Raw genomic sequence first — 27,997 nt, 5'->3', positions numbered from 1 at the left:
ATGGAGGTGGGCGGGGACATGAGGGAACTGGCTCTGCTGCGCTCCGCCTTCGTCGCCTGCGACGCAAACAGCTCGGGGCGCCTGGAGCGCGAGGAGTTGAGCAGACTGTGCGCAGAGCTGCGCGTGCTGCGGGCGGACGCCGAGCCCGTGTTCCAGCGGCTCCACGCCGACCGCGACGGCGCCATCACATCACCTTCCCGGAGTTCGCGCGCGGCTTCGGCGGGGCCCGCCGCGGGGGACGGCTCTGGGGCCAGGGGCCCCGGGAGCCAGAGTCCGCCGCGGCCCAGGCTGTGTCCGACACCCGGGGACGGCGAGGAGGACGAGGGCGACCAGGACGCGGCGGCGGCGGCTCTGGCCGCCCCCTGGGACCTGGCGTGCCCCAGCTGAGCTTGACAGTACTTCCAGTCCAGGCGCGGCTTGGGTTCGAGGCCAAGTTCATCCCCAGGTGCGTGGCAGGTGCGTGGCAGGTGCGTGTGAGGTTTGGAGGGCGGGAGGTGGTGGATGTGTTTCCTGTCCTCTCTGGGGCACTGCCGTGTCTTCCTCTTACACTGCGGGACCTTGCGCACTCTGAGTTGCTTTTCTCCGTTCATCGACTCACTTTAATTATTTCAAGATGAGGTCCCCTAGAGTTAGGAAAGGGGATGCGTTCAGAGTCAGAATCTGGGGAGAAAGTTTTACTTGCTCATATATGAGCCCTGCAAAGGGCACTTAGTAAACACTGGCCAAAGTGGAATCCGCAGTGTGCGGAGATTCTTCCGTGACACGGGTTTAGGAGCGCTCCCCGCACCTCCACGGCATAATTGAATCTAACCTCCTACTCTAGGCCCCGAGGATGCACCAAGCGGCCACCCTGAGCTTTGACCCGGACCGTTCGTTAGCCAGTTTGGCTTTCTCTATAGTGGTTTTTGTATTTATTGTTTTCCTGCTACTGTGTAGAAACCAAGACATTGTTGTGCATCTTATTGCTGCACGCAAATATTCTTTGATGCCAACTGTGTGCTAGATATTTCACAAGTTCTTTCGTATAATTTTCAAAATAATCTTGAGGGCGTAGACTTTCTTATCTGATTGATGGAGAAATTTATACCCAAAGACGTTAAGGGACTTGCCCAGTTAATAAAAGAGAAGCATTTGATTCAAGATGTTGTGAATTGAAAAACTCGCTTTTTGTACCACAAAATAAAATGATAAAACCATATGATAAACTCTCTACTCTTCTGGCTCTGACAGAAATAACATAACTTCAACATCAAGTTACTTATCTTAATTCTCAGGCGAAAAGGGGATGCCTGCAGGTTTCCGGCATGGAGGGGAAGATACTCAGGTTTTATTGAGTTTAATTTGCATCTGTCTCTGCCTGGAGTCATGGTGTTTCTTGAGCTATTTTGACTTCTTCCTCAGGCACTATAGTATGTTAATTCTATAAAATGTTTTTCTGCTCTCTGGATTTTCATTGAAATTTTATGGATTTCTGGCTGTCATTATTAGGAAGATCTGAAAGCATCGTTTTGGTTGGCAGTTCACATATCTGAGACAAAAGACCCAGAAAAGGAAATAGCCCTGGAAGGCAGCAGTGGGCTGGCTCACCCCTTCACTGCTTAGACCTGTAAGGCTGGAGTCCTCACTTCCTCCTCTGCCAAGCTTCTCCCCCCAGTTTGGAAAGTTTGGGGGATACTGGGCATGGAACGTGACTGATTGCAGTATAAGAGGGATTGTATAGGAAAGTGGGTGTAATGACCATCTTTTCTATTATTTTCAAATGAGTGAAAATGCAGTGTCTCCAGAAGGGAAGTAGAAAAATTTAAACTTTGCTATAAGCCCTATACCCCCACCCCATTTTTGTGTTGTTTTTATTTTTTCTTTAAAATCCATTGATCATCACAAAAACCCAGGAAATTTAACTAAGGAGAAAACGAATGTTCAGCTGATATCTAAGATCCCGGAGCTACGGAGGAGACATGGCACTAGACTGCTGGGTGTGCGGGAGGGGGCGGAGGGATGGTCCCCATGGGACAGCTTCAGTCATGAACTTTGAATCATCTTTTATCTGTAACTTGGTTGGGGTCCAGCTAGTTGAAAAAGGTAGCAGTATTAGGAATAAGGAAAGGTGAGCCCACGTCATATTTTATACACACACACATACACATGCACACTGAACTATTTTCAGTGTTGTTAAATCTCAGTAGCAAATAGTTGACACTTAACCTTTAAATGATCAAAATGACCTTCTTAGTTAGGGTCAGCATACAAACCAGGACTTAATATTATTGGTAACATTATTATTACCAGGATGCCCTTCCAATTCTTGAAGTTATTAAATTTAATAGCATTGGTGTCACCTGGTAGACTTGTGTCCTAAGCCACACCCCTGACTAATGTGAGATTGACAAGTACAGTATTTACCTTCTGTTCAAGTGGAAAAGGGCTAAACTGAGTTGCTTCATCTGATTGAACTGTTCTGAATGAACATGAACTGCTTTGGTAAGTTGGGTGGCTTCCATTCCACCTCCTCATACAGCTGTTCCCCTTCTCTGCCTCCCATTTAAATGTGATAGCAATCTTTTGTTACTGACAATGCCATTGCCATTATTTCAGCCAAATTAATTCTGCAAACATTACTGAATGCCTGTTTTCTTCCAGGCACTGTCTTATGTACTGTCGTAGGTCCCTGGAGACAAAGAGAAGGAGGAGATGTGGTTCATGCCATCAAGAAATTCAAAGTGTGGGTGAAACATTTCTCAAAAATTTCCTCAAAGAGCTTGTAAAGGCAAGAGAGTTATTTGCAGGAAACGCCATGTGTTGTGGGCATAGCCTGATAGACTCCCTGTGAGCAGGAACTTTGAAGTTTTGAGTTTTTATCTTAAAAAAATCATGTATTTGTTCATTTTACACTGTAATATATTGGGGCTTGTTCTGTTTTTTTGGGGGGAGTAATTAGGTTTATTTACTTATTTATTATGATTATTATTTTTTATTTAATGGAGGTACTGGGGATCGAACCCGTGACCTCATGCATGCTGAGCATGCACTCTACCACTGACAGTGGCTGTGGGGATGCAGTTTCTGTAGAGGCGCATCCCTTGTCAGAATTAATGAATGTTGCTAAATCTCATTCCACTGATTTTGCAAATGTGTGTTGGTCACATAAATGTTTTTGAGCGATAAGGATGAGGAGTTTATATCTGGTTTATGTTTGTTCATAGTTAAGTAACATGGTATTTATGTCAACTCTGGAATCTGTAGGAGGTACTTTCTTTTAAGAAGGTCTATATGTTAATCAAGTGTGAGAAATACTGTTCTAAAAGGACTTGAATGCCTCAAGAACTATGTAAGATTGAAAATATTAGTTTCTCCATTTCTCATTGCATATTGATCTTGTTGGTCATTTAAATTGAGGGCATAATATTGTGGAAAAATTTCATCTTAAATCGCTCCGGTCTTAAGGATCAGCTTTGTCATTTGTCCACAGAGGGAACTCTTCTTGCCCTTTTCTTATGTCATTCATTCATTTTTTTATTTAAAAAGTTTTTTTTTGATACCCACACGTACCTGGGACTGCGCTGGGAACTGGGTGCTTGAAAATCATATCAGTCAAAAATCACAGTTTCTTGGCCAGTTCCTCTCTCTCCAGAAGTGATGGAGTGTAATGAACGGAAGGAGTCACAAGGTGATGGTCTGGGTCCAGCTCTCACTGGGGGTCAGAAATCAAGCAGGCCAACTAAATTCAGGGAGTTTCTTCCTCTCTTCAATAGAGAAGTTGTCTCCATTTATTCTGTGTGGTGGTGTTACAGTTCCAGCAAGAGAGATTCTGGGTCTTAGTCAAATTATCTCCAGATTACCATCTTTTCCCATCCCATGGGCTGTGACTGATGTCACGGAGGGAGGCTCACAAACTCAGAGACTCCGGGGCCAGGCAGGTAACACTGACCCAGCAGAGTGGAGTTGGGGCCCAGTACCAGCCTCTGCTTTATCTGCTGGAGGGATGGACAGATGTTAGGGTGCAGGATGTAGGCCCAGAGTTGCCAGCAATGCCAGCTTATAAAGGATGGTGAAAAATCCAGATTTTAAGTAGAAATTTCCAATTTTGCATACTCTGTGAAGGTCAAAGCATGGAGATGGTAAAGAAACTGTTTCCAGTTTGCAACCCCTGTTTCCTGCCTGTGCCCTGGTAAATCCAAGGGTCAAGTGTGATCTTGCTTTGAAGATCCTTGTGGTTGTGAGCATGTGGTCCCATGGCTCCCTAATTTAGATCTTTAATCATTGCTTTCTTCCACTTCCAAGTTTGTGGGTTAGTGCTTTGACTTGAAGATAGTCTGTCTTTATTCTTTTTTTTTGCTCTTGGATGTTCTTGTGCTTTTCAGAGTTACCTTGTTCAGGCTCAGCAGTTGTTGCTGTAAGATGTTTTCTACCTCCAGGTTATGCTGCCCTGATGGGTGTGTCCTTGGGGGAGGAGGGCTGAGCTCTGAAAGCATTGAGCTGCCCAGAACACCTTGGGGCCTGCTGTCTTTCTTTCTCTTCATTTGAAGCTGGATGTACTTGTCTGTCCCAGTTTTAAGACATGTAAAAAAAAAATCAATTGGAATGGAATGATTTCTGATGAAAAGTGAGGGGATTTGGTGATGAGAGGTCATATTTTCTGGTACCACAGTGGTATTTCCTTTCATTGTTAGAATATTTTATCCTTCAGGGAGAAACATTTATATGGGGATAAAAAGATGCTCAACATCACTAATCATCAGAGAAATGCAGGTCAAAACCACAATGAGATATCACCTCATAGCTGTTAAGATAGGATGGCTGTTATAAAAAAAAACACAGAAAGTAATAAGTGCCAGTAAAAATGTGGAGAAATTGGAGCCTTTTACATTGTTGTTGGGAATGTAAAGTGGTGTAGCCACTGAGGCAAAGAGTAAGGAAGTTCCTCAAATACATTAAAACTAGAACTACCGTATGACCCGGGAATCCCACTTCTGCACATATATCCAAAAGAATTGAAATTAGGATCTTGAAGAGGTATCTGCCCCTCCATGGTCATTGCAGACTATTCACAATAGCCATGAGGTGGAAACAGCTTAAGTGTCCATTGACAGAGGAATGAATAAAGAAAATGGGGTTTATACATGCAATGGAATGTCACTCGACTTTAAAAAAAAAGAAGGAATTTCTGCAGTATGTGACAACATGGATGGACCTTGAGGACATGGGGCTAAGTGAAATAAGCCACTCACAGAAGGAGAGATAATGTATAATTCCACTTATGTGAGGTATCTAAAGTGGCTGACTCTTAACCAGTGGTTGCCAGGGGTTGGGGGATTGGAAAATGAAGAGTTGCTGTTCAGTGGGTTCTAGGGTTTTAGTCATTCAACATGAAAAAGCTCCGGAGATCAATAATGTGCACATGGTCAACAATGCCGTCTACTTAAAAGTTTGCGAAGAAGGTAAATTTCATGTTATATGTTTCTTAACCACAGGAAAAGCAAACATCATGAAAACACGGAAATTCTTTTTTTACAGAGATAAGACATTTGGATAGCCACAAAAGCTCTGTGTCTTGTATCTTTTTGGATCAGTCCTAAATACAGGATCTGTCCCTTAACTGTATTCACACCTGTTGTTTTTAGGTGACCAATGCAGAAACACTGGAGATAATGACACATTCTGAGAGCCCCTTCCCACCACACACATGCTGAGGGCAACCATGCTCTTCAATTTCAATTTTTTAAAAATTTATTTTTGGGACATTTTGGGGAATGTTCAGCCATGATACCCGCTTGTCATCATTTAAACCACACGATTACGGAGCATGCCCAAGTGGCCTTGTATAATGGTATCTCTGACCTAGAGTGTTTTTTTTTTTAATGTCTGAATAGGAAACAAAAAGGAGCAAATGAGTTATTCATTCTGAAATCTGAACCCCTCTTGGGGCTGCCTGGTCCCGAGGTGGAGGGGTCCGGGAAAGATGGGGCAGGATGTGCTGACTTGTTACCTATCTCCTTGCGCAGGGTGGCTGCAGAGTTCCACCGCCTGATGTGACCCAGTCACCTCATAATTCTTCCTTCTATAGAATAGAGTTACAGTCCGCTGTGGCTGAGGTGGACGAATTTCTGAGGTGTCAACCGATATTTGCTTGGAAAAATCCATGTGTTAGGATGTTCATATGCCATGTTTTCTGATGGTCGTGCTATAAACTAGTGTTTGTGATGCAAATACTTTTTCTTTTCCTCCTTGGGGATCTGGTGGCGTAGCATGTACTTCAGTTTGGCACAGGTGGTTAGCTTGGGGATATTAACGATAAATTACAGGGCATGCATTTCTGCTCTAGTACATACATGCTGGAAAAACCTTATATTCTGCAAACACAAGCAGGACATATGAAACAAAAGTAGGGATGGGGTGGATCTCTCCATATCTATACAGCTTTGCAACCAGAATACTCAAAAAAACAGTAACAAAAAAATAGGCACTCAAAAAACCTGTTGACCTCGGGGGCGAGCTCACTGATGCTGTAGGAACATGTAGTGTGGCAGAGCAGCCCTAGTCTTGAGCACCGATTCATGGGAGGTGAAAGCAAGATACCAAGCCAGAAATAGGGCTAGTTTGATACTGTGTGTACAGATCCAGAGGTTTTATATTGGTCTGAAAAGATAATGCATGGCCTCTTTCCTCAAAGACTACAGTGAATAAACTGTCTTCAGGCTGATAAAAATCTGTCCACGAAAGTCCTCACATCTAGTAGACAGATTGTCACAATCCTAATGAACCTGGTGAGAATTAAATGTTTTGTTAGAGGTGAGCACTTGGGCCTTAAAAAGCGACCCACTCTGTAGAATGATATTTAAAATTGAAGTTCTTATTCAGCAGCTGAATAAGAATTCAGTTCTTATTGGATTCAATTTATTCAACTAAGTAAATTGAATAATCTTACTCAAGTCTTTTAAGCAATGCTTGGGGGTATTCACTGTGAAGCAGTACGTTTGTTTATGTGATTAACCGCAATGAAAGTACAATGATATAAATCGTTGTGTTAGTCAGGGTTCCCCAGAGAAACAGAACCAATAAGATGTGAGTGTGTGTGTGTATAGAGGTGGACGGGTGGGGTTGGTGGGTGGATTTATTTTAAGGAATTGGCTCACATGACTGTGGAGGCTGGCAAGTCTGTAATCTGCAGGGTGGGCTGGCAGAAGTCCCTCTTCCTTAGGGGTGGTCAGTCTTCATGTAAAGATCTTCAACTGATTAGATGAGGCAGGCCCACATTGTGGCGGGTAATCTGCTTTACTCAAAGTCTAACTGATTGAAATGCTCATCTCATGTACAGGGGACCTTCGCAGCACCGTCCAGACACGTAGGACCAGATATTTGAGCACCGCAGCCTAGCCAAGTTGACATGTAAAATTAACCATTGCAGCTACTAAAAAAATGTTTTTCAGATACTCTGTTTTTGAGATTCCTAATGTTATGGGAATCAGTTTTGGAGAGATCAGAGAGGATTTTTTTTTTCTGTTTCCATCTTATAAAATATGCACCAGGAAATGTTCAAATATTTATTTGAATCTGGAAAAATCCCTACACATATGTTATATGCTTCTTGTACCCCTTCCAAATGCCTAAACATTTCAAAACCACATACCAACTTCTGGGGCGACTTTAAAGTCATTAACATATTTCTCTCTACCAAGAAGAGGCTTGTCCTACCTGTGTTCATGGCTCTGAGATGCACCCCCTGGGGAGATGAGCGCTTATTCACCCTGGTGTCTGCCCCTCCATTCTCACCCTACAACCTAACTCTTCATCAGAATATCCGTGACCCCACACTGAACCCCTCGTGGAAAAGGCATCCTGGATTTAAGCAGCCTCAGCCATGGGGCACATCATGCCAGCACTTTCCCAGGCCAACTGCCTGCTTGCATGCTCTCTGCTTGTCTCCTCCCCCACTCCCCCTCCCTGCTGCAAATGCTATGGATGGGAAAGGCACTCTGCCCAGAAGTCCAAGTCTGACGTTTTAATGAGAAAGAGTACAGAACTCCCGAGAGTAGGAACAGGTTCTAACTTCACTGTCCCCAACTACTAGTTTTTGTCCCTGAGTTGGTGGTTGCTAACAGGGGTGCAATTTGAGAGGCAGAGGGAAGCCCAGGACGTTCTACCAGAGATGGTTCCTAAAACTCAGCCGTAAGAAAGCTGTGAGTTCCACGCTCATATTCCTGGGACGAGGCATCTCTCAGCTCCCGGGAGCTCAGCTGACTCTGACTTTACAGAATGTCTTGTCTCAGGCTTTGCAGCTCGAGGCCTCAGCCCAGCAGCATGGGCAACACCTGGGGGCTTTTCTAGACCTGCAGACTCCAGGCCCCACTGTGGACCCACTGAAGCCTCTGCATTTTAGGAGGATCCCTGGGAGATTTGTGCATGTATTAAACTCTGCCGAGGAAATGAGAAATGAGGGTTTGGGATTTGGCCACATTTGGTTGGGAGTTGCTTTTAAAAAGGTGGAAAAGCCCCAGCAAGAGACTGTGGAACTGAAGTGGAAAAGATAAACATCACCATGTGCTTTCAGTTTTGCCTGGGGTTGCCTCTGGTGACTTGAAATCTGAACTGTCAAGTGTTCATGATTGAATGTACCATGAAGATAAGAAATTTAGACTTTACCAAGTACATTGTGTGACATTTTGTGAATGCACTCTTCAGAGACACACACACATGCAGGAAAGGGCTCAGAGCTTGGTGTTCAGCTTGCTGAATCTTCCCAGATGGAAAGCTTGCATATTTAGCATCCATGTCAAGAAACAGCCTGGTACCCAGAAGCCCCGCTGCTCCTTGCAGTCCCTGCAGCCCCTCCCTGACCCTAGTCAGGACCTCTGGCCGGTTCTTTTCCTTACTACATGGGTTTGGCTTCTTGCACTGAACATTAAGCTCGTGGGCTTGTAGCTGTAGATGTGTCATTTCCATTGCTGTAGAGGATTCATTGTGTGAAGATAGCACAGTTTATCCATGTTTCTATTCATGGCCATTTGGGTCATTTCTACCTTTTGTCTATCACATACTGTGCCGTGATGGGCAGTGTGTCACATGTCTTTTGTTAAGCATGTGGACTCACTCAATGCCTTACTTTTAATAACTGTTTGAAAAATGACTCCCACTTTCCTTACCAACACAGGTCATCATTATGAAGCTGATTTTCATCCTGGGCTATAGTGACGTCCCCAGGATTTGTGGGGATGCTCAGCTTGCCTTTTTCAGTTCCTGTGTGCATTGTCTGTTCTTGCTGTCAGGCTGCCAGGTTGCAACTTAGTACTGTTAGGTCTTCTTTCTTTCCTGGGTACCTTCGTTTAGTGAAAATTCAGAGAACAAAAGGATCAGATATACTAGAATTGTGTTTTAAATCCCCTTTTGCATGCAGGTTATTCCTTTGCCAAGGAGGGGTGTCTCACAGGCTGCTGTTCATTCTTTCCTGACCTTCAGTCTTTTTTGGTTTCTTCATGGTGCCAGATACATGAGTTTCAGATGGCTGGAGTGCTGCCTTCATTTTGAAATTATTATTATTATTTTTTTTGGTGATTTTATTCCTTTTTCATTTTTATGTATATTTTAAGTCCTTTCCCCTTTTTGTTCATTTTGGAAGTTCCCCAAAGTAGACACTGTAGTTCTAAATTATCTTTGTAGAAATGATGCCATTTAGAAAGAGAAGCACAAAACATGGATTTTTATTATTATGAATACATGTGAGAAGTAGGCATCTAGCCATAGGGGGCGTGGTCTTAGGCTGTGATGAAGCCACAGGAGTCTGGCAGGATTTGGGCTTGCACTTAGATCTTGGGCCCCCACTCCATCGTTGGTTGTTGAAATTACTTTTAATGCTTTTTTTTTTTGAGTTTTGGGGGAATGTTACAAAAACTATACATGGAGATAAACATACACTACTGCTTTGTGGGTTCTCCTTGTCCATTCATGCAGATTATTGTAATAACTTTATTATAGTTCCTTCTTTAGCACCACTTGCATTTAAAGAAACCATTCAGCATTTATTTCCATTTTGTTTAGTAGCTTTTAGGCCAGTTGTACACCCCAGGAGGGATGTTAGCCACACAGGTGAGAGAGGACAGCTCATACCTCAGGGAACCAGAACTGGAAACCAGAGCAGAGTAAAGGTTTGGGATGAAAAATGTAAATGGAGAGAGATGTAAATACACAGCTGACTGAAAGTGCTTTTTCCTTATCTGATGAGCCAGTGAGCTGACATGATGACTCAATTAAGGAAGAGTGGTTTTTCTTTTCTTTGCTCTCCTGAGGGGCTGAGGTCAGATTCCTTCAGGAGATAGAGTCTGCAGATCTGAAGGTTTGCTGTCTGAGTGGTCTGTGGCTCTGGGAGCATAAAAGCAGACTAGTTTTCAGGGCACCTGATCCTGATGTAATGTGAAAAAGTCAGATTTTAATAGGATTCTTGGCTACCTTCTTTTTAAAATCACATTCCAGAAAATCACCCTTTGGTTCTTCAGAAAATCAAATGAAAAAGTAATTAAACTTTCCTGCAGGTTGCTGGGGAAGCAATGAAGTCCAAAGCTGATGAGCAGTGGAGTGCATCTCAGGAAACTTCTGCCTTGTGGAAAATACACCCCAGGTATTATCGAATGAGACCAGGAACCTCTCAAAGGGTTTTAACTGTTGAAATGTTGAAATGAAAGATGTCAAAAATATTTTATTTTAAAGAGGAAATACGTTCAGGAAAGAAATCTCCGTAGTTAATTTTGCTCTAGTTGGATATTTTTTGGTCTGTCTCTGCATAAACAGGAGAGACTGGAAAACCATTATTATTGGTTTGTCTTTTTGTTTGATGATTAGGTAGCAAGGTAGGCAGATAAAAACCAATGACTCAAAATTAAAAGTAGATTAAAAAATCTTCTTATGATGTATTTTTTATAGTAACTAAACAGACACTAAGTTTTCAGATAGTTCAAAGATGTCATAGAAACGAAATTCTCATTTAATTACATGATTTTTCAGAGGAAACTCTTGTAATCTTTGAGAAAGACTTTTGAGAAGGCCAGAGCAGCTTGTGTACAATCTCTAAAAGATTTTGTGCCAGGATCTTATGTGCTCGAGCATAAGGTCAAGATTTAACTGTTCAAGCTAACAATTCTCCTTACACAATAGCAATAATTTAAATGCCAGTCATTCAGTAGTTAGTATTAGGTGTTATATATATTAAATATGAATTCAGGAAATATGTTTGCTGCTGAGTGAACAGATGGAATGCACTTATATCCCAGAAAATGCTAATTTTGGGAGAGAAAAATGAATCCTTTACTGATACTCACGGTTCTGTAGTACATTAAGAAGTCACTGGGACCTCTTGGGAGTGATGGAAATGTTAGCTGTCTTGATTGTGGTGGTGGTTTCATTGGAACTCATCAAATTGAACATCTGAAACGTGTAGTTTACTGTACAGAAATCATACCACAATAAAAGTGTTAAAAAAATAAAATGTTTAGTTGACCTATGGAGGCAGGGGAAGAAGTCACTGGGAGGTTTTAGAAAGACAAGCAAATCCTCTTCCGTAGGAGCTGATGGTGGGTTATCTTTGTAATGCAATATGTTAAGTCTGTGTTCATGGACATTAAATCATGTGACTTAATTTGTGTTTTTGGAACTCACAGATGTATAATAGTATTTATAAACTTAAACATAAATAATCTTTTGTTAAAAATGCATCCCAGTTTATTATTGGAATATATTTAGGATCCCCAACATTGTTTTAGCCATTCAGCAGGAGTTGCGATTTCAGCAATCTCAACCCATTAAAAACACAAATCTGAGGTGGAAGAAGACGAAGGGGCCTCTGTGCATCAGAACATTAGTTGCAAATCCCGCAAGACAGTTTCTTCAGGTGATGATTTTTGACTCTTCTCAGCTTTCTTAGTGTAGGTTAGGTAAGAAATATTGGGCACCTCCCCTGTTAGAAACTGTGGAAGGAGAAAGGGGAAAAATAAACGAAGAAGGAGGCAGCCAGTGGGTTGAAGGGGAGTGTATGCTCTTGCCTGTAGGTTTTAGATGCAGTCTGGTGTGCTCTCTAGACGCTCTCCTTTCTCACTGTATTCAGAAGGGGATTGACCCTTTTCAATTTGGCAATCACATTTCCCACAGTTTGTCTCGTTCCTGACCCTGTGCTGGGCAAGGGTCATCTGCCCCCTCCTCATCACTCTTTCTTTTGACTTCCCTGTGGCTGTGTCCTTAGCCTGCCTCACATCCAGTACAAAGCTCCGCCTTCTCCACTTTGTTTCCCGCCAGTGTCCTCTTTCCCCAGGTTCTGGCCTCATTCATTCATTAACACGGATCTGTTGCCGGTCAGATCTCTGGGTGCTGCAAGGAATATGGAGACTGCTAGGGTAACTGGGAAGATAAAACGTCCATAGAAAACTCAGTACACAGAGCTTCAGATAAAATGTGACAGGGGAAGGATTTCTTGTGGTTCGATCAGTCAGGGCAGGCTTCAGGGAAGAGGCAACTTTTTGGGAGAGGCTTGCCTCATGTGCAGGGTTTGATTTCCAGAGAGGAAGTGCAAAAAGTTTTGGTTTTGATCATAGGCGAGTATTAAAATATACTTTGACTGTGGAGGGATAAAGCTGTTTCCTGACTCTTTTTTTTTGTTTTTTTTTTTGTTTTTTTATTTACATTTTTTATTGATTCATAATCATTTTACAGTGTTGTGTCAAATTCCAGTGTTCAGCACAATTTTTCAGTCATTCATGGACATATACACACTCATTGTCACATTTTTTTCTCTGTGATTTATCATAACATTTTGTGTATATTTCCCTGTGCTATACAGTGTAATCTTGTTTATCTATTCTACAATTTTGAAACCCCAGTCTATCCCTTCCCACCCTCTACCCCGCCCCCCAACCCGGTAACCACAAGTCTGTATTCTCTGTCCATGAGTCTATTTCTGTCCTGTATTTATGCTTTGTTTTTGTTTGTTTGTTTGTTTTTGTTTTTTAGATTCCACATATTAGCGATCTCATATGGTATTTTTTTTTCTCTTTCTGGCTTACTTCACTTAGAATGACATTCTCTAGGAGCATTCATGTTGCTGCAAATGGCATTATGTTGTCGGTTTTTATGGCTGAGTAGTATTCCATTGTATAAATATACCACATCTTCTTTATCCAGTCACCTGTTGATGGACATTTAGGTTGTTTCCATGTTTTGGCTATTGTAAATAGTGCTGCTATGAACATTGGGGTGCAGGTGTCGTCCTGAAGTAGATTTCCTTCTGGGTACAAGCCCAGGAGTGGGATTCCTGGGTCATATGGTAAGTCTATTCCTAGTCTTTTGAGGAATCTCCACACTGTTTTCCATAGTGGCTGCACCAAACTGCATTCCCACTAGCAGTGTAGGAGGGTTCCCCTTTCTCCACAGCCTCTCCAGCATTTGTCATTTTTGGATTTTTGAATGACGGCCATTCTGACTGGTGTGAGGTGATACCTCATTGTAGTTTTGATTTGCATTTCTCTGATAATTAGTGATATTGAACATTTTTTCATGTGCTTTTTGATCATTTGTATGTCTTCCTTGGAGAATTGCTTGTTTAGGTCTTCTGCCCATTTTTGGATTGGGTTGTTTATTTTTTTCTTATTGAGTCGTATGAGCTGCTTATATATTTTGGAGATCAAGCCTTTGTCGGTTTCACTTGCAAAAATTTTCTCCCATTCCGTAGGTTTTCTTCTTGTTTTATTTCTGGTTTCCTTTGCTGTGCAGAAGCTTGTAAGTTTCATTAGGTCCCATTTGTTTATTCTTGCTTTTATTTCTTCTAGGAGAAAATTTTTGAAATGTATGTCAGATAATGTTTTGCCTATGTTTTCCTCTAGGAGGTTTATTGTATCTTGTCTTATGTTTAAGTCTTTAATCCATTTTGAGTTGATTTTTGTATATGGTGTAAGGGTGTGTTCTAGCTTCATTGTTTTACATGCTGCTGTCCAGTTTTCCCAACACCATTTGCTGAAGAGACTGTCTTTATTCCATTGTATATTCTTGCCTCCTTTGTCGAAGATGAGTTGACCAAAAGTTTGTGGGTTCATTTCTGGGCTCCTGACTCTTTCAGTCTCAAAAATTGAAAAAAAATTAGTTAAGGGATGAGACGATGTAAAATCAACCAAGATATAACATATTTGTCTTTGTTGAAAATGTGTATCTTGTGTGTTGGACACTGTGTAAAATATTTGAGGACAGTGAATACCTGAGAGTGTTTAGAAGATGAGAAAGTTGAAGGAAATAACATAGGAAAGCAGAGCAACTGTAGAATTGGTTCTCCAAACCAGAATTTTCTTGTGACCAAAATTAGAGGAACTGACATACTTAAAATTATCCAATTTTATTGAAATATTCTTTTATTTTCTGACAAATTGCCTTTATTATATATGTGGTCCATAAAGTAGTTCTATTTAAAATTTGTTGAAAATAAATAAAAATACAATTATTTCTAACATATATGAAACATTCATGTACCTTAGCACAAAGAAAATCTTTATATCAATTATGTGAACATTTAAAAGCTACATAGGCAGAGTAGTTAGTTTTAGAAAATATTTAAATATTTTAATAAATTGCTTTTTCATATCTATCTCTAATATTTTTCTGAAGAATATATCTTTTTTTTAATGTGATCTTAGTATGCTTTTTCCCCCATAAAATTGCTTGTAATCTTCTATAGAGTTACACTTTTTGATTATTCAGTTCGAAATTGTTGACATCAGCAATTGACTCTTGTCCTTAGGTCATAATGTTTTTAATTAAGAAAAGTCTTCCCTGTACACTGGCTGAAGAGCACTTCAAGAACAAATTCTGTGATAAGCTTAGAGCAAATTCTAATAAATGGAGGATCTTCTCAATCCTATTTTTTTTGGTATTGACACGTGTACACATTGACTTTTGTAAATATGTCAGCCCATGATTGTCACAAGTCCTCTGTTTTTATCTCCCTTGCAAGTACTTTCTTTGACACTTTGACAAGTTTCTTAGCTTTTATAAGACAAAGCATGTCAAGTAAACTCTCTCCATTTATGACTCTTGACTTTTTCCCATCCTTAGATGCTTCAGAATTGTAGGCCTTTTACATTCCACTTTATTTTGGTGCAGAATATAAATTTAAAAGATGTAGATGCTGGTGCTTCTTCAGGAGATTTGTGTCTTCTGGGTCATGTGATTAATGATATCACTCTAATCCACTGTGGTGGAGGATAAATGTTGACAAATTAAAAAAAAATTTTTTTGGGGGCTGCAACCATATTTTCATTTTTTATTTTTTTTTTACATTTTATTTTATATTTTTAACGTTTTATTGTGGTATGTTTCCTACAGTAAAGTAAACTACACGTATTTAAGATGTGCAATTTGATGAATTTTGATAGTTGTATATACCCATGAAACCACAACAATTAAGTTAGCTAACATTTCCATCACTCCACAAGAGGTGCAATTTTCAAATTCCCAAATTATCCATTTCCCAATCCCTTTAGCCCCTGGTAACCATAAGTTTGTTCTCTATGTCTGTGAGTCTGTTTCTGTTTTGTAAATAAATTCATTTGTGTCCTTTTTTTTAGATTCCACATATAAACTAATCGCATGGCATTTTTCTTTCTCTTTCTGGCTTACTTCACTTAGAATGACGATCTCCAGGTCCATCCATGTTGTTGCAAATGGCATTATTTCATTCTTTTTTATGGCTGAATAATATTCCGTTGTATAAGTATACTACAGCTTCTTTATCCAGTCCTCTGTTGATGGACATTTAGGTTGTTTCCATGTCTTGGCTATTGTAAATAGTGCTGCTATGAACACTGGGGTGCATGTGTCTTTTCAAATTATATTGTTTTTCTGGGTACATGCCCAGGAATGGGATTGCTGGATCATATGGTAAGTCTATTTTCAGTTTTTTGAGGACTCTCCATACTGTTTTCCATAATGGCTGTGCCAAACTACATTCCCACCAACAGTATAGGAGGGTTCCCTGTTCTCCACACCCTCTCCAGCATTTATCATTTATGGACTTTTACATGATGGCCATTCTGACCAGTGTGAGGTGATATCTCATTGTAGTTTTGATTTGCGTGTCTCTGGTATTAGCAATATTGCCCATTTTTTAAGTTGAGTTGTTTGAAGAGCACCTTTTGGATGAGCTGAGATGTGCATGCCTAGGGGCATTTACCAGGTCTGAGGACAGGTTGAGCTTGCCATAAGCATAGAAGATCTGCTGGAAGAAAGAGAAACCAGCAAATATTTTTATGTGGAGTGGTATTATGAACTAGAATCTAAAGGATGCCTAAGTATGTGGCTGATTTTCTCTGGGTAAAATTTGCTTAGTTCTAAGGCATGATGGGGTGTTGTGGATGGGAGGCTAGACAGGCTGAGTCAAATATCTCACAGTCTCATGGTCCACTTGATAGAGAGACCTGATCTCATGCTCATTACTACAGAGCTACAGTCAACAAAACAGTATGGTATTGGCACCAAAACAGACATGTAGCTCAATGGAACAGGACAGAAAGTCCAGAAATAAACCCACACATCTGCAGTCAATTAATCTTCGACAAAGGAGACAAGAATATACAATGGAAAAAGTCTCTTAGGCAAGTGATGTTGGGAAACCTGGAGAGCTGCATGTAAATCAATGAAGTTAGAACACTCTCTCATACCATACACAAAAATAAACTCAAATGGCTTAAAGACTTAAATTAAGACAGGACACCATAAATCTCCTAAAAGAAAACATAGGCAAAACATTTTCTGACATAACTCATAGCAATGTTTCCTTAGGTTAGTCTCCTGAGGCAATAGAAATAAAAGCTAAAGTAAACAAATGGGACCTAATTAAACTTGTAAGCTTTTGCACAGTGGAAACTGTAAATAAAATGAAAAGACAACCTATGGACTGGGAGAAAATATTTGTAAATGATGTGACTGACAAGGGCTTAACTTCTAAAATATACAAACAGCTCATACAGCTCAAAAAACAAAACAAACAAACAAAACCAATGAAAAATGGGCAGAAGACCTGAAAGACATTTCTCCAAAGAAGATGTAACAGTGGCCAAGTAAATAGGAGCAGAAAATGAAAAGTCCTTCAAAACATTACTTTGGAGTCTTCTCTGCACCCATCAGTGCTTGTCTGGAACCTTAGGTAGAAATTAAGTTAATGCATTCTCAGATTGTGCTGGGAGGAAGTAAATTAAGTTGAAAGCAAGTAGGATGGTGCAGTGGAAGCCATGGGACTGGAAGATGGGAGGTCTTCTATTTAGGTACTGTTTCTCCTTTTATTAACACCATGCTGTTGGTCCAAATGAGACTCTATGAGTCTCATGGGGGCTTTTAAGTCACTTACAACCTAGTTGAGTAGGCAAGATGTATGCATGTGAACATTTAGATAATTGGACACAGAGCTGAGAGAGAAAAAAGTATTTTGGGGGGGGCTTAATCTGAAGCTTCAGCCATTGTTAAGTGACACATGTCACCATGTGAGACAATTGCTGCATAAAACTGTCTGGAACTCTTCTCAAGGAAGTTTACTTATTTCCAACATTTTGGCTAATCAGTATGCTCTGTTTCCATAGAAATGTATTTACTGATCACATTAATAAAACAAATAGAAGATATATATATCTATATATCTATATATCTCTGAATCCGTGTGCTGAACACCAGAAATTAACACAACATTGTAAACCAACTATACTTCAATTAAAAAAAAAGAAACAGGAATTTTCTAAAAGGTAACTGTATCTACATTCTAGAACTTTAGGAAACTGATTAGAAATAACTTTTGAGATCTCTTTATTTGCCTTCTAACTATATAGCATTGTGCGTTCCATATAATAAAATTTAAAAATTATATCTAACCATGTCTTTGCCATGGAGTTGTTTTTTTGTTTGTTTGTTTGTTTGTTTTTTTGCCTAGGGTTGTAGCTCAGTCATAGCACCTAAAAAGATTTTGAGAATTTATTGAGAGCCTCTCAGCAATTTGGTATCTTTCTCTGTTCTTTGGAACAATCTAGTTTAATACCATTTTATCTACTCTATTCCATTTGTTCAATATCTAGTTTCTATGTCTCTTTACACCTAACTGGTCAGATTGCCAATCTCATTTTATGATGTGGCAGGAATGGGGAATATTATTTTAAATGGTATGTTTCTCCTCATCTGTAAAATAGAGAGAGCTTGTAATAGCTGAGGTCAGAGTTTTCTCTTCATGTTCCAAGCCCTAGAGTATAATGAAAAGGTATGCCTCCTCTAGAACTGCAGAGCCCAGGACAAGGCAGCCATGCAGTGGAGTGAGTTGGAAGGGGAAATGCATCAGAGGATTCAGGCTGCAGAGCACAAGACGGGGAAGACAGGAGTTTGTGGCTGGGCACATTCATGCAGTGAATCCTCTTAGCACCTTCTCTGGGCTGGACACCTGGCATCCTCGGGGTGCAGCAAGTCCAGGCGGCCAAAGTTAAAATTCTCTCTGCAGACTTCGCTGTTTTATAATGGAATATACTTTTAGTCATTGGTATAGGAACTCTCACAGTTGATTGGCTGCTACTTTCAGTGATTTCCATAGGCCAAATAATTATCTTTTTTCCTTATGAAATATATTTGAGAGATTAATGTTTACTGAAAACAGAAAATAGACCTATTTCTTTGAATAGCTAATATTAGGTTGAATTCCACCCCCCCCCCATTTTTTTCCTATTCATTTGCCCGGTTAACTTTGAGAGGCAGAAAATTTGAGTGAGAAGGGCCTGGCTATTGGCATCGGATAGACCTTATTTTGCCTCCTGGTCCTGCCCTTGCCTAGGTTAAGTGGTCCTGGAAAAATAAGCTAACCTCTGAGCCTTTGTTCCAGCTGTGGAGTGGGACAGTGCCACTACCTGCTTTAAGGAGGGTCAAGTCTGATGACCTGTGTGCGTGCACAGCGCGGTGCCTGCGGTCCTGTGGTGTGGTGGGGGCACCGTGGACGTTGCCATTCTGCTCTTTTCCGTTGTTTTGTGTACCGTGTCTTCTTTCAGATGCTTCACCTTAAACGGCTTTACCGCATGTGTGCCTTTGTGACTCTTTGTTGTCTTATCTTGTGATAACATGTTTAACAACTGTTTGGATGTTTTGTCCAGCAGTTGAATGATTCAGAGTCCATGGGCCAGCTTCAGTTCAATAGTTATCCCATTCTTTTGTTAGCATTTTTCTAGTCTAGAAACAGTAAAATCCTGTTTTTTCTGCCTTTCTCCTTTCCATCCATTTCATCTGTGCACTCATTCGTTCATCAAACACTTATCCTGCACGTGTGTTATCCTGCCATCAAACCTCATTGAGCCTTCCAGCTAAGCACTTCCCAAATTGGTTGTCATGCACCCCGACCGTGGCCCCGCCCCTTATAACTTAATGCTTTGTTAATTATAACATCCTCCTTGTTTTCCTTGGCTTTGGTACAGGGGTGGCAAATACATGGCATCCACAGCATCTTTCTTCCATGGTGATAGCGTAAGTGGATGGTGAGTCCCTGCCTGGACATGGTCTCTGAAACCCCAGCACACCGCTGCCACCTGAGCAGCTCTGGCTCTGGGATGACACCTAGTTGCCAGTTCGTTCCAGTCTCCTAGTCTCTCTTGAATAACACGTCCAGGCCCAGGCCGAGTGAAGATTTTCCTGCAGATCCGTCCAGTAAGCGTGACTCATCTCGGCCCCCCACACCCAGTTCCTCACCCCATGGCTCTAGCCAGGTTCATTGCTCTGCTTTCACTCCAGCTATTTTCTCTACCTTGGTAACTCCTTTCCACTTTCCTAAATTCTAGAAAGCTCAGAGAAAGTCTTCCCCTCTCCTCAATGCCCTCCCCTAGTCCCCTAGCCCCGTTCATCTCTTCCTGACCTTGACTCCTCTTGTACATGTAGTGTTTATCCCATTGTTTCACTTGCGGTTCTTAAAAACATATTGTAACAGCTTTATTAGCTTTATTGAAGCTTAAGGGCAATAAACTGTACATACTCTAAGTGTAGAATATGATAAGATTGGATACGTGTATATACCGAGAAACCATCACCACAGCCAAGGTAGTTCACATACTGTTGGATTCCTCATTTCTCATGCCCCTGTGTTGCACCTCCCTTCTTTGACCCTCCTTGTCAGGCAATTGTTGTATGTCCTCTATGGGGAAGTGTCTGTTAAAATCTTTTGCTTATTTTTAAAATCAAGTCATTTGTTTTCCTATGCTGAGTTTTGAGAATTCTTTAGATATTCTGATCTGTAAATATTTTATTCCAGGTTGTGACCTGTCTTCTCATTCTCCTAAGAGTGTCTTTTAAAAATGTATATATATTTGTATTGAAGTATAGTCAGTTTACAATGTTGTGTCAATTTCTGGTGTACAGTCATATATGAACATGCATAGGTTCATTTTCATGTTCTTTTTTGCTGTCAGTTACTGCAAGATATTGAATATAGTTCCCAGTCCTAACAGTGTCTTTAGAAGAGTAGAAATTGTTTGCATGAAGTCAAAATTGTCAGTTTTTCCTTTCATGAATCATGCTCTTGGTATTTAAGAAATCTTTGTCTAACCCAAGATTGCAAAGATTTTCTCCTATGTTTCTTCTGTAAGTTTTATTGTTTTAGGTTTCACATTTGTGACCCATTTTGCAAGGTATGGATGAAAGTTTATGTATTTTTTGCATGTGCATATCTATTTGTTCCAGCCCATTTGTTGCAAAGACTGCTTTCTGCTGAATTGCCTTTGTTCAAAATCAGTTTTCTGTATTTGTGTTGGATTTATTTCTGGGCCCTCCGTTCTGTTCCATTGATTGATTTGTCTGTCTTTATGCCAGTATTATTCTGTATTGATGACTATGGCTTTATTGGTAAGTCTTGAAATCAAGTATTAGTTCTTTAACTTTTTTCTTTCTCTAAGTTGTTTTCACTGTTTCAGGTCAATCTCCATAGAATCAGCTTGTCAGTTTCCAAAACAAAACAAAACAAAGCCCAAAACAAACAAAAAACCTGCTGGGGGTTTGATTGAACTTCACTGCATCTGTAGATCAGTTGGAGGGGAGAACTGGCATCTTAATAATAATGAATAATCCACAAACTCAGTATATTCTCTATTATTTAGGTCTTATTTCACTCAGTTCCACTGGTTGTAAAGTTAAAATTTTATTTGAATACTGAACATAGGCTATAAAATTCCATAATTTGTTAAGAGAAATAAATTCAGTTAAGCAGATACTTGGAGTCATGAGAGCTTCAGCCCCTGACCTCCTGGGGTGCCCTTCTGCCATTCTCTGTGGAAGGTTCCAGATCTAGAGGATCCCTGATCAGCAAGAAGTGGGAGAGAACCTGCCAAGGTGAAAGCAGAGGGTGACTGGTTTTGGCCCGTGCTCTGATTGGTTTCTGCTGAGGAGGCTTCATCGCACTCAGTGGTGTCCTGGTGGATGCTTGACCACAGGCTCTGGAGAGGGGAGAAGGGGAGGAGGCATGTGTAGCTTTTGACGATTTCCATGGTGTAAATACTCCCACCATTACTGACTTCAGGCTACCAGGTTGACCTCATTGAATGCAGAGTTTGGGAAGAAATACTTAAAGTCAGTAGGCTCTCGCCTGCTAGTACACGTTGGCACCGTACTGAATTCACTTCCTGCATGCAGATTGCCTCCACAACTAATGGAAATATCTTAGCTAACATGAAAATGCGTACTTAAAAAAATAATCATCCCTGAAAGTGACATTGTGAATCTGGGCACATCACTTTGCTTTTCTGGTTGTTATTATATGCTAACTTTTAATGCTCCTTCCAGTGTTTATACTGAATGAGATTAAGTGACAATTAACTGCATTTGTGGGTTATTGCAATTTAAGCCTCCGGAATTATCAAGAATTCTCCCTAGTATCCTTCTTGGAAAATTATTGTCAATGTCAACCTTATATCTGATTTCCAGAGGTCATTAGACCATACGTACTATGCTTATATTACAGAATTTGAATGGACAAATCCTTTACTTTATGCTAGAGCCACAGATTCTCCTAGTCACTGTCTTTACTTATTTACATGTCATCCTGAATCTTTAGACCAAGAGAATGTTTACAAGAGGAGACACATAGTTTCTTGCCCTGATATGGAATATGATGAAGACCAAATAGGCACTGAACAGAGTCAGGAGTGATAAGACCAGAGTCCTTATCAAGACCATGGCAATTTCTGCCTGGAACACCTGGGACAATTGGCTTCATCTTTCTAATCACTAGCTTCTCATCTGTAAAGGGGATTAATAATAAACTGTTCTGTCTAACCATAATAACTGATATTTTATTGACTCTGTAGTTTACTAGCTCTTTTTCATAATTAAAAAAATCAAATTTTCAAATTTTCTCTGAGGAAAATACAAATTCCCTGTTTTTACAGAGGAGAACACTGAGTTCCAGGTTCAATTACTTGTTCAAAGTCACTCAGCTAGTAAGCAATGGGCTGTCTTTCTGTCTTTACGCAGTCGGTACTTTCTCACTTATACCAGACTTCCTGTCTGCCTGATGGGGCTGCTCTGCAGAGTAAGAGATGATTTTTGTGAAAGCATGTCGAAGGCTATAAAGAACTATACAGAAGTTTACAAATGTATCATTATTATTATTTAATTGAAGTATAGTTGATTTATGATATTGTGCTAGTTTCAGTCATACATATATACACATACATATATTCTTTTTTCATTATAGATAATTACTAACTATTGAATATAGTTTCCTGTGCTATACAGTAGAAACTTGTGGCTTCTGTTCTAGGAATTTTATGGTGTCCTATCTTACATTTAAGTTTTTAAGCCATTTTGAGTATACTTTTGTGTATGGCGTGAGGGAGTGTTCTAACTTCATTGATTTATATGCAGCTGTCCAGCTTTCCCAACACCTCTTGCCTAAGAGACTGTTTTTCTATTGTATATTTTTGCCTCTTTTGTTGAAGATTAATTGACCGTAGATATATGGGTTTATTTCTGGGCTCTCTGATCTGTTCCATTGACCCATATGTCTGTTTTTGTGCCAAGATCATGTTGTTTAGATTACTGTAGCTCCGTAGTGTTGTCTGAAGTCTGGGAGGGTTATGACTCCAATTCATTCTTTTGCTTCAGTATTGCTTTGGCAATTCTGGGTCTTTTGAGATTCCATATAAATTTTAGAATTATTTTTTTCTAGTTTTTCTAGTTTCTAGAATTATATTTTTCTAGTGAAAATTGTCATGAGTACTTTGATAGGGAATGCATTAAATTTGTAGATTGTTTTGGGCAGTAAGGCCATTTTAACAATATTAATTATTCTAATCCAAGAGCTTGAGATATCCTTCCATTTCTTTAATCATCTTTAATTTCCCTACTCAATATTTTGTAGTTCTCCATGTATAAGTCTTTTACCGTCTTGATCAGGTTTATTCCTAAGCATTTAATTTTTTGATATGACTTTAAAAGGGATTGTTTTTTTACTTTCCTTTTCTGACATTTCCTTGTTAGTGTAAAGAGATGCAACAGATTTCTGTATGTTAATCTCGTGTCCTGCTCCCTGACTGAATTTGTTGATCAGTCCTAGTAGTTTTTGTGTGGAATCTTTAGGGTTTTCTGTATATAGCATCATGTCATCTGCATACTGTGATAATTTTATCTCTTCTCTTCCAATTTGGTTCCCTTTTATTTCTTTTTGAGTTAATAGTGGGGGCTTTGTGGAGGACACGGGTTGCTTTGCACACACTCCCAGTTTCAGCCTGTACCCAACTCCAGCCCCATCAGGCTGTCTCCATGCACCAGCCCCAGTTCTCTCCTGAGTCTGTTCTCTGAAACTGGAGCCTCAGGCCCCAGGCCCCGCATGCACCCGCAGACTGAAGACTGCTGGGCTCCTCTGGGCCGGCTTCTCTGTGTTCTGCCTGTCTCAAAGCTGCTCCTGTGCTGTCCTCCCAGCCTCTGAAGCTCCCTGTCTGTCCGAGCTGATCTCCCCACTGGTGAAGGGGCTTCTCTGGGTAAGGAGACCTTTCCTCTTTCAAAGCTCTCTCCTGGGGGCGCAGGTCCTGTCCAATTCTTTTTTTTTTTTTGGCTTACTCAGTTATGTGGAGATTTTTCTTGTAGCTTTGCTTGTGTAATTGTAGCTTTTCTTGTAGCTTTGCTTCTGCCAGACTTCCATAGGGATTCTGTGAGAATTGTTCCACATGTAGATGTGTTTTTAATGTATTTGTGGGAGGAGTTGAGCCCCACATCTGTCATCTTGATCCCGCCTCTTTATACATTTTTCTTAACACAACTTGAGATTGATTGCACTTACCTCCTGGGCATTCTAATTCTTTTTGTATCAGGAAATAAAGGAGGTGATTTTTTAAAAAATAGCTTTATTTATTAAATGTTCGATTTAAATGTCTTTATCTTAATGATTGTTGCATAGAATGAAGTGATATTGCTCTGAGCATTTTATTTCCCCTGAGGCTTAATCATGGACTCATTGTGGCTCTGTGCAAGGACAAGAATATTGGTCCTCTTGATTCCATTGGTGTGTCATTTTTGAGCATCGCCAGCCCTCAGGTACAGCGGTCCTCTCCCTTGTCATCCCGCTCTTCCTACATGGATGAGGACTGTGACTTGCTGGCCCTCTGTGGTTCCATGCGGAGGATGAATTGTGACGTTGACAGCCTGCCCGAGAGCTGCATCGACAGCAGCTTGTCTACCCTCAGAGATTCCAACCAGTATGACTGGGAGGTGGAGTACAAGCACTGGAGGGGATTTCAGAGGTCGCAAGGCACTCAGGAGAGCCGTGGGGATGATGCTTCAGGCACAGACATAAGCCCCAAAACCACTGCTCTCCTAGGCCTGATCTTCAGTAGAAATACGTGTATGTTTGAGTTTTATCTGCCAGGGGCATTGTTTTAAAGGTCATACTCGTGAACATAGGAGAATGTTTTTCTCTACCAAGTTAGGGAAAATGTGCACAGATTTCCTTTTGTGGCTGCTCTGTTCCATAACAGCATTGACTGTAGATTCAGGTTCATATTTTTCTTCTCTTCACTATGCAATGTGTATGGGTAACAAAAGACTTTGTTTTTTAACAGGTGACTTAAAAAAAACAGATTCCTTTTATAAGGGATGAAGAGATGTATGACTCAGAAGGCATGGCTTCCTTCCTGGACTGGAAGCCCCAGGGGTCTGCTAGTGAAGGCAGCGTCCTTAGCACCTCAAGAAAGTCCATGTCGGCATTTTCACTATAGGTAGGTGGTTTCAGAGACTCTTTTATTCATGAACACTGTTCATTTTCATGCCGTATAACTTACTAGAAAGAACACTGGCTCTACCTTGTCATCCTCTGTGGCTTTCTTCCCCTGGACAGACATGGTGGATGATAATCATGAATCTTCCGGCTCCCAGAAGGCTCACAAGATTGTGCTTGCCCGGGACGCTGCAGTGGGGGGAAGTCCAGTTTCTTCATGAGACTTTGCAAGAAAGAATTTTAGGGAAATCCAAGTGTCACCCTGGATGTGGTTCCTTTTTTTCAGTGGATAATGGGAAAATGACCTTCTTTAGCTTGATTCTGTTTTCCTTAGGGATTTTATATACACAGATCTCTCCCTTTCTCTCTGTATAGTACATATGTATATAGGTAGGGGTGTGTGTGTGTGTGTGTGTGTGTGTATGTGTCCTTGTCTATAGAATAATCCTTCTCTGTTTTGTCTAAGGCCTAAATTGGGGAAAGGAAGACTAACAAAGGACTTAGGTATCTACTTACCCAGTGCAATCAACCAAGCCAAATTTAGAGCCAAAGAAGACAGATTCATTTAGGCAGCAAGCATTTCCTGAGCCTTCCTGTGGGTCACATAATGTCGTAGGCACTACAGATACACAATAAACAAAGTCAACTAAATCCCAGCCCACAAAGAACTTACATCCCAAAGAAGGGAAATGGATGAAAAGCAAATTAAAAAAATGAGGTTTGGGAGAGAGGTGCACTTTTACACAGGTGCCCAGGGGAAGCCTTTCTGATCAGGTATCATCTGATGTTGATCAGTCTTACTGGTGGCCAGTTTGCCATTATGGTCAAAATCATCACCAGGTGTATGGCCCCTCTCCTCCTTCACAACGGAATACATGATTAGTATCTCTCAGAACAAGGAAAAAGTAGTGTCCTGATTTCCCAAATTTGCATAATGATTAGAAAAAGGAGTTGAAGATACTCAGGTTATCATTTATTTTTCTCCTTCATCTAAAGAGTTCTTATTTTGATAGCTAGAAATGTTAGAACAGATTGATTGCCCTCTTCACAGTGGGTGTCTTTGTAAATGTATGGTTCTCTGTTATACCCTTCAAGATAACAGAATTGAAAGTTCACTTCAATTTGATTCCAAATAAGACTACAATATTTGGTTTGGTTGCTAGAGAGCATGGCATACATACAAATCATATACATGTACATATATACATATACCTACACACACATATATACCTGCATATTTGCATATACGCGTAGGCATATTTATGTGCATATACACACACACAGATATGAGTCCATCTAATTACATGGACAAATAGAACACAGATGTTCCCTTAGTCTGTAGGATAAATCCTTCCCCAAGTCAGCCAGCCTGCAGACATGCATCCACGCACATGTGTGTGGTCTGACTTATAATTAGTGTGTGAAAGGCAGTCTCCTTGAAGGTCAGGTTCATCCCTCTCTTCTTCGCTGAACTTTGGCTTACTGGCTCTTGTCTCATCTAAAGAGGGCTCGAGAGTTAAAAAGAACCAGTGGAGTTATTTACATTGTGCCCTCCATGTTCTCTTCTGTTCCTTTTCAGGAGTTGATTTTCAAACGAAAACTCTCATCGTAGGTGGAGAGCGACCAGTCCTGCAGCTCTGGGATACGCTGGTCAGGAGAGGCAAGTGCTTTTCATGATGTTTGGGTTCTGCAGAGGTTTGCATAGACAAACTGTTTAAAAATATGTGTGGTTGCCATGGCCGTATTTGAGATCCTGTAAAGGACTACGCGTGGTTTAGAGTTAGGACGTGTAAGTGGCGGTGTGCTCTTCCCCTGGTGAGCCCCCTCACCCCATGTGTGTGCCTTGTGGTTAGTTTTTCTTCTACCCACAGTACTCCCTCCCCACCACCCCCAAAATAACTTTTCTCTGGTGTGCCCCTCTTTCCATCCTTCTCTGTGCCCCACACATGGGATCTGGCAGCTTGTTGCTGAGGCTGAAATTTTTAGAAAATTATGCTCTCAACCTTGTCCTGGTTATGCTTTGGGGTTTGTAGACATTCCTGGGATTGTTTGGTGGAGAAGATGATTGGCTCTTCTAAATCACTAGCCTAGGTTCTTACCCTGTTACCTTTCTCCAGATCATTCTAGCCCTTGGGATGGCTACTTCACAGTAATAGGTCACCATTAGATTCTTCTCAATTGGGGCTTATTTTAGAAGATGAGAAAAAAGTGAGCATAAAAGAGATGAAGAATGAGGCAGCACCGAACTGCCTGCCTGATTAGAACCATTACTTTTCTCTTTTCCTGATTCAGAAGTACCACCAAGTCTTACTTCAGTAGAGCACATGGTGTTTTGCTGTTGTACGATGTCACTCGCAAGAAAAGCTTTCTTAATGTACGGGAATGGGTAGATATGGTTGAGGTAAGAAATCAAAACAGAGAAACAAAAAAAGTATACGGGAGAGTTACAGGCTGTCTCGGAAAATGCTGTTTCTCTTCCCTGTCAAAGTGAGCTTGAGGAGAAGCCACTCCAGGCTGTCAGGAGGACTGGATTGAGAGGCGGGTTCCCGTTGGCACTTGGCAGTATTGATCTCGTCCTCAATAGCTGGGCAAGTTCCCACAGAGCCAAGGACACTGCTAAAGTGAACTTGTGGGGGTAAAAAAGTTCCTGGGTTTTCTTTTAGATAAAATCAGAACCCCATTGGCAGCAAGTGAAAATTCAGGCAACCACGAAGGAGCAGCAGCTCTCACAAACAAGGGGGTGATGGGGTTGGGCGTGTAGTGTGA

At 40.8% G+C, this 27,997-nt stretch overlaps 1 protein-coding gene across 1 annotated transcript; it reads left to right on the top strand.

Annotated features, from left to right (window-relative positions):
- Window positions 1–27,975, top strand: LOC102537555 (ras and EF-hand domain-containing protein). Its single transcript, XM_072958998.1, is given in 10 exon segments — window positions 1–186; window positions 189–305; window positions 307–374; window positions 24,537–24,807; window positions 25,095–25,236; window positions 25,352–25,428; window positions 25,431–25,495; window positions 26,809–26,895; window positions 27,524–27,632; window positions 27,895–27,975. Coding segments are annotated over 10 exon segments (1,203 nt in total).
- Window positions 27,976–27,997: the final 22 nt, after the last annotated feature.

Source organism: Vicugna pacos, chromosome 4 (genome assembly GCF_048564905.1).
Source record: "Vicugna pacos chromosome 4, VicPac4, whole genome shotgun sequence".
Taxonomy (NCBI): Eukaryota; Metazoa; Chordata; class Mammalia; order Artiodactyla; family Camelidae; genus Vicugna; species Vicugna pacos.
Note: the sequence above shows the minus strand (reverse complement) of the source record. Positions and strands in the feature narration are given on the sequence as shown.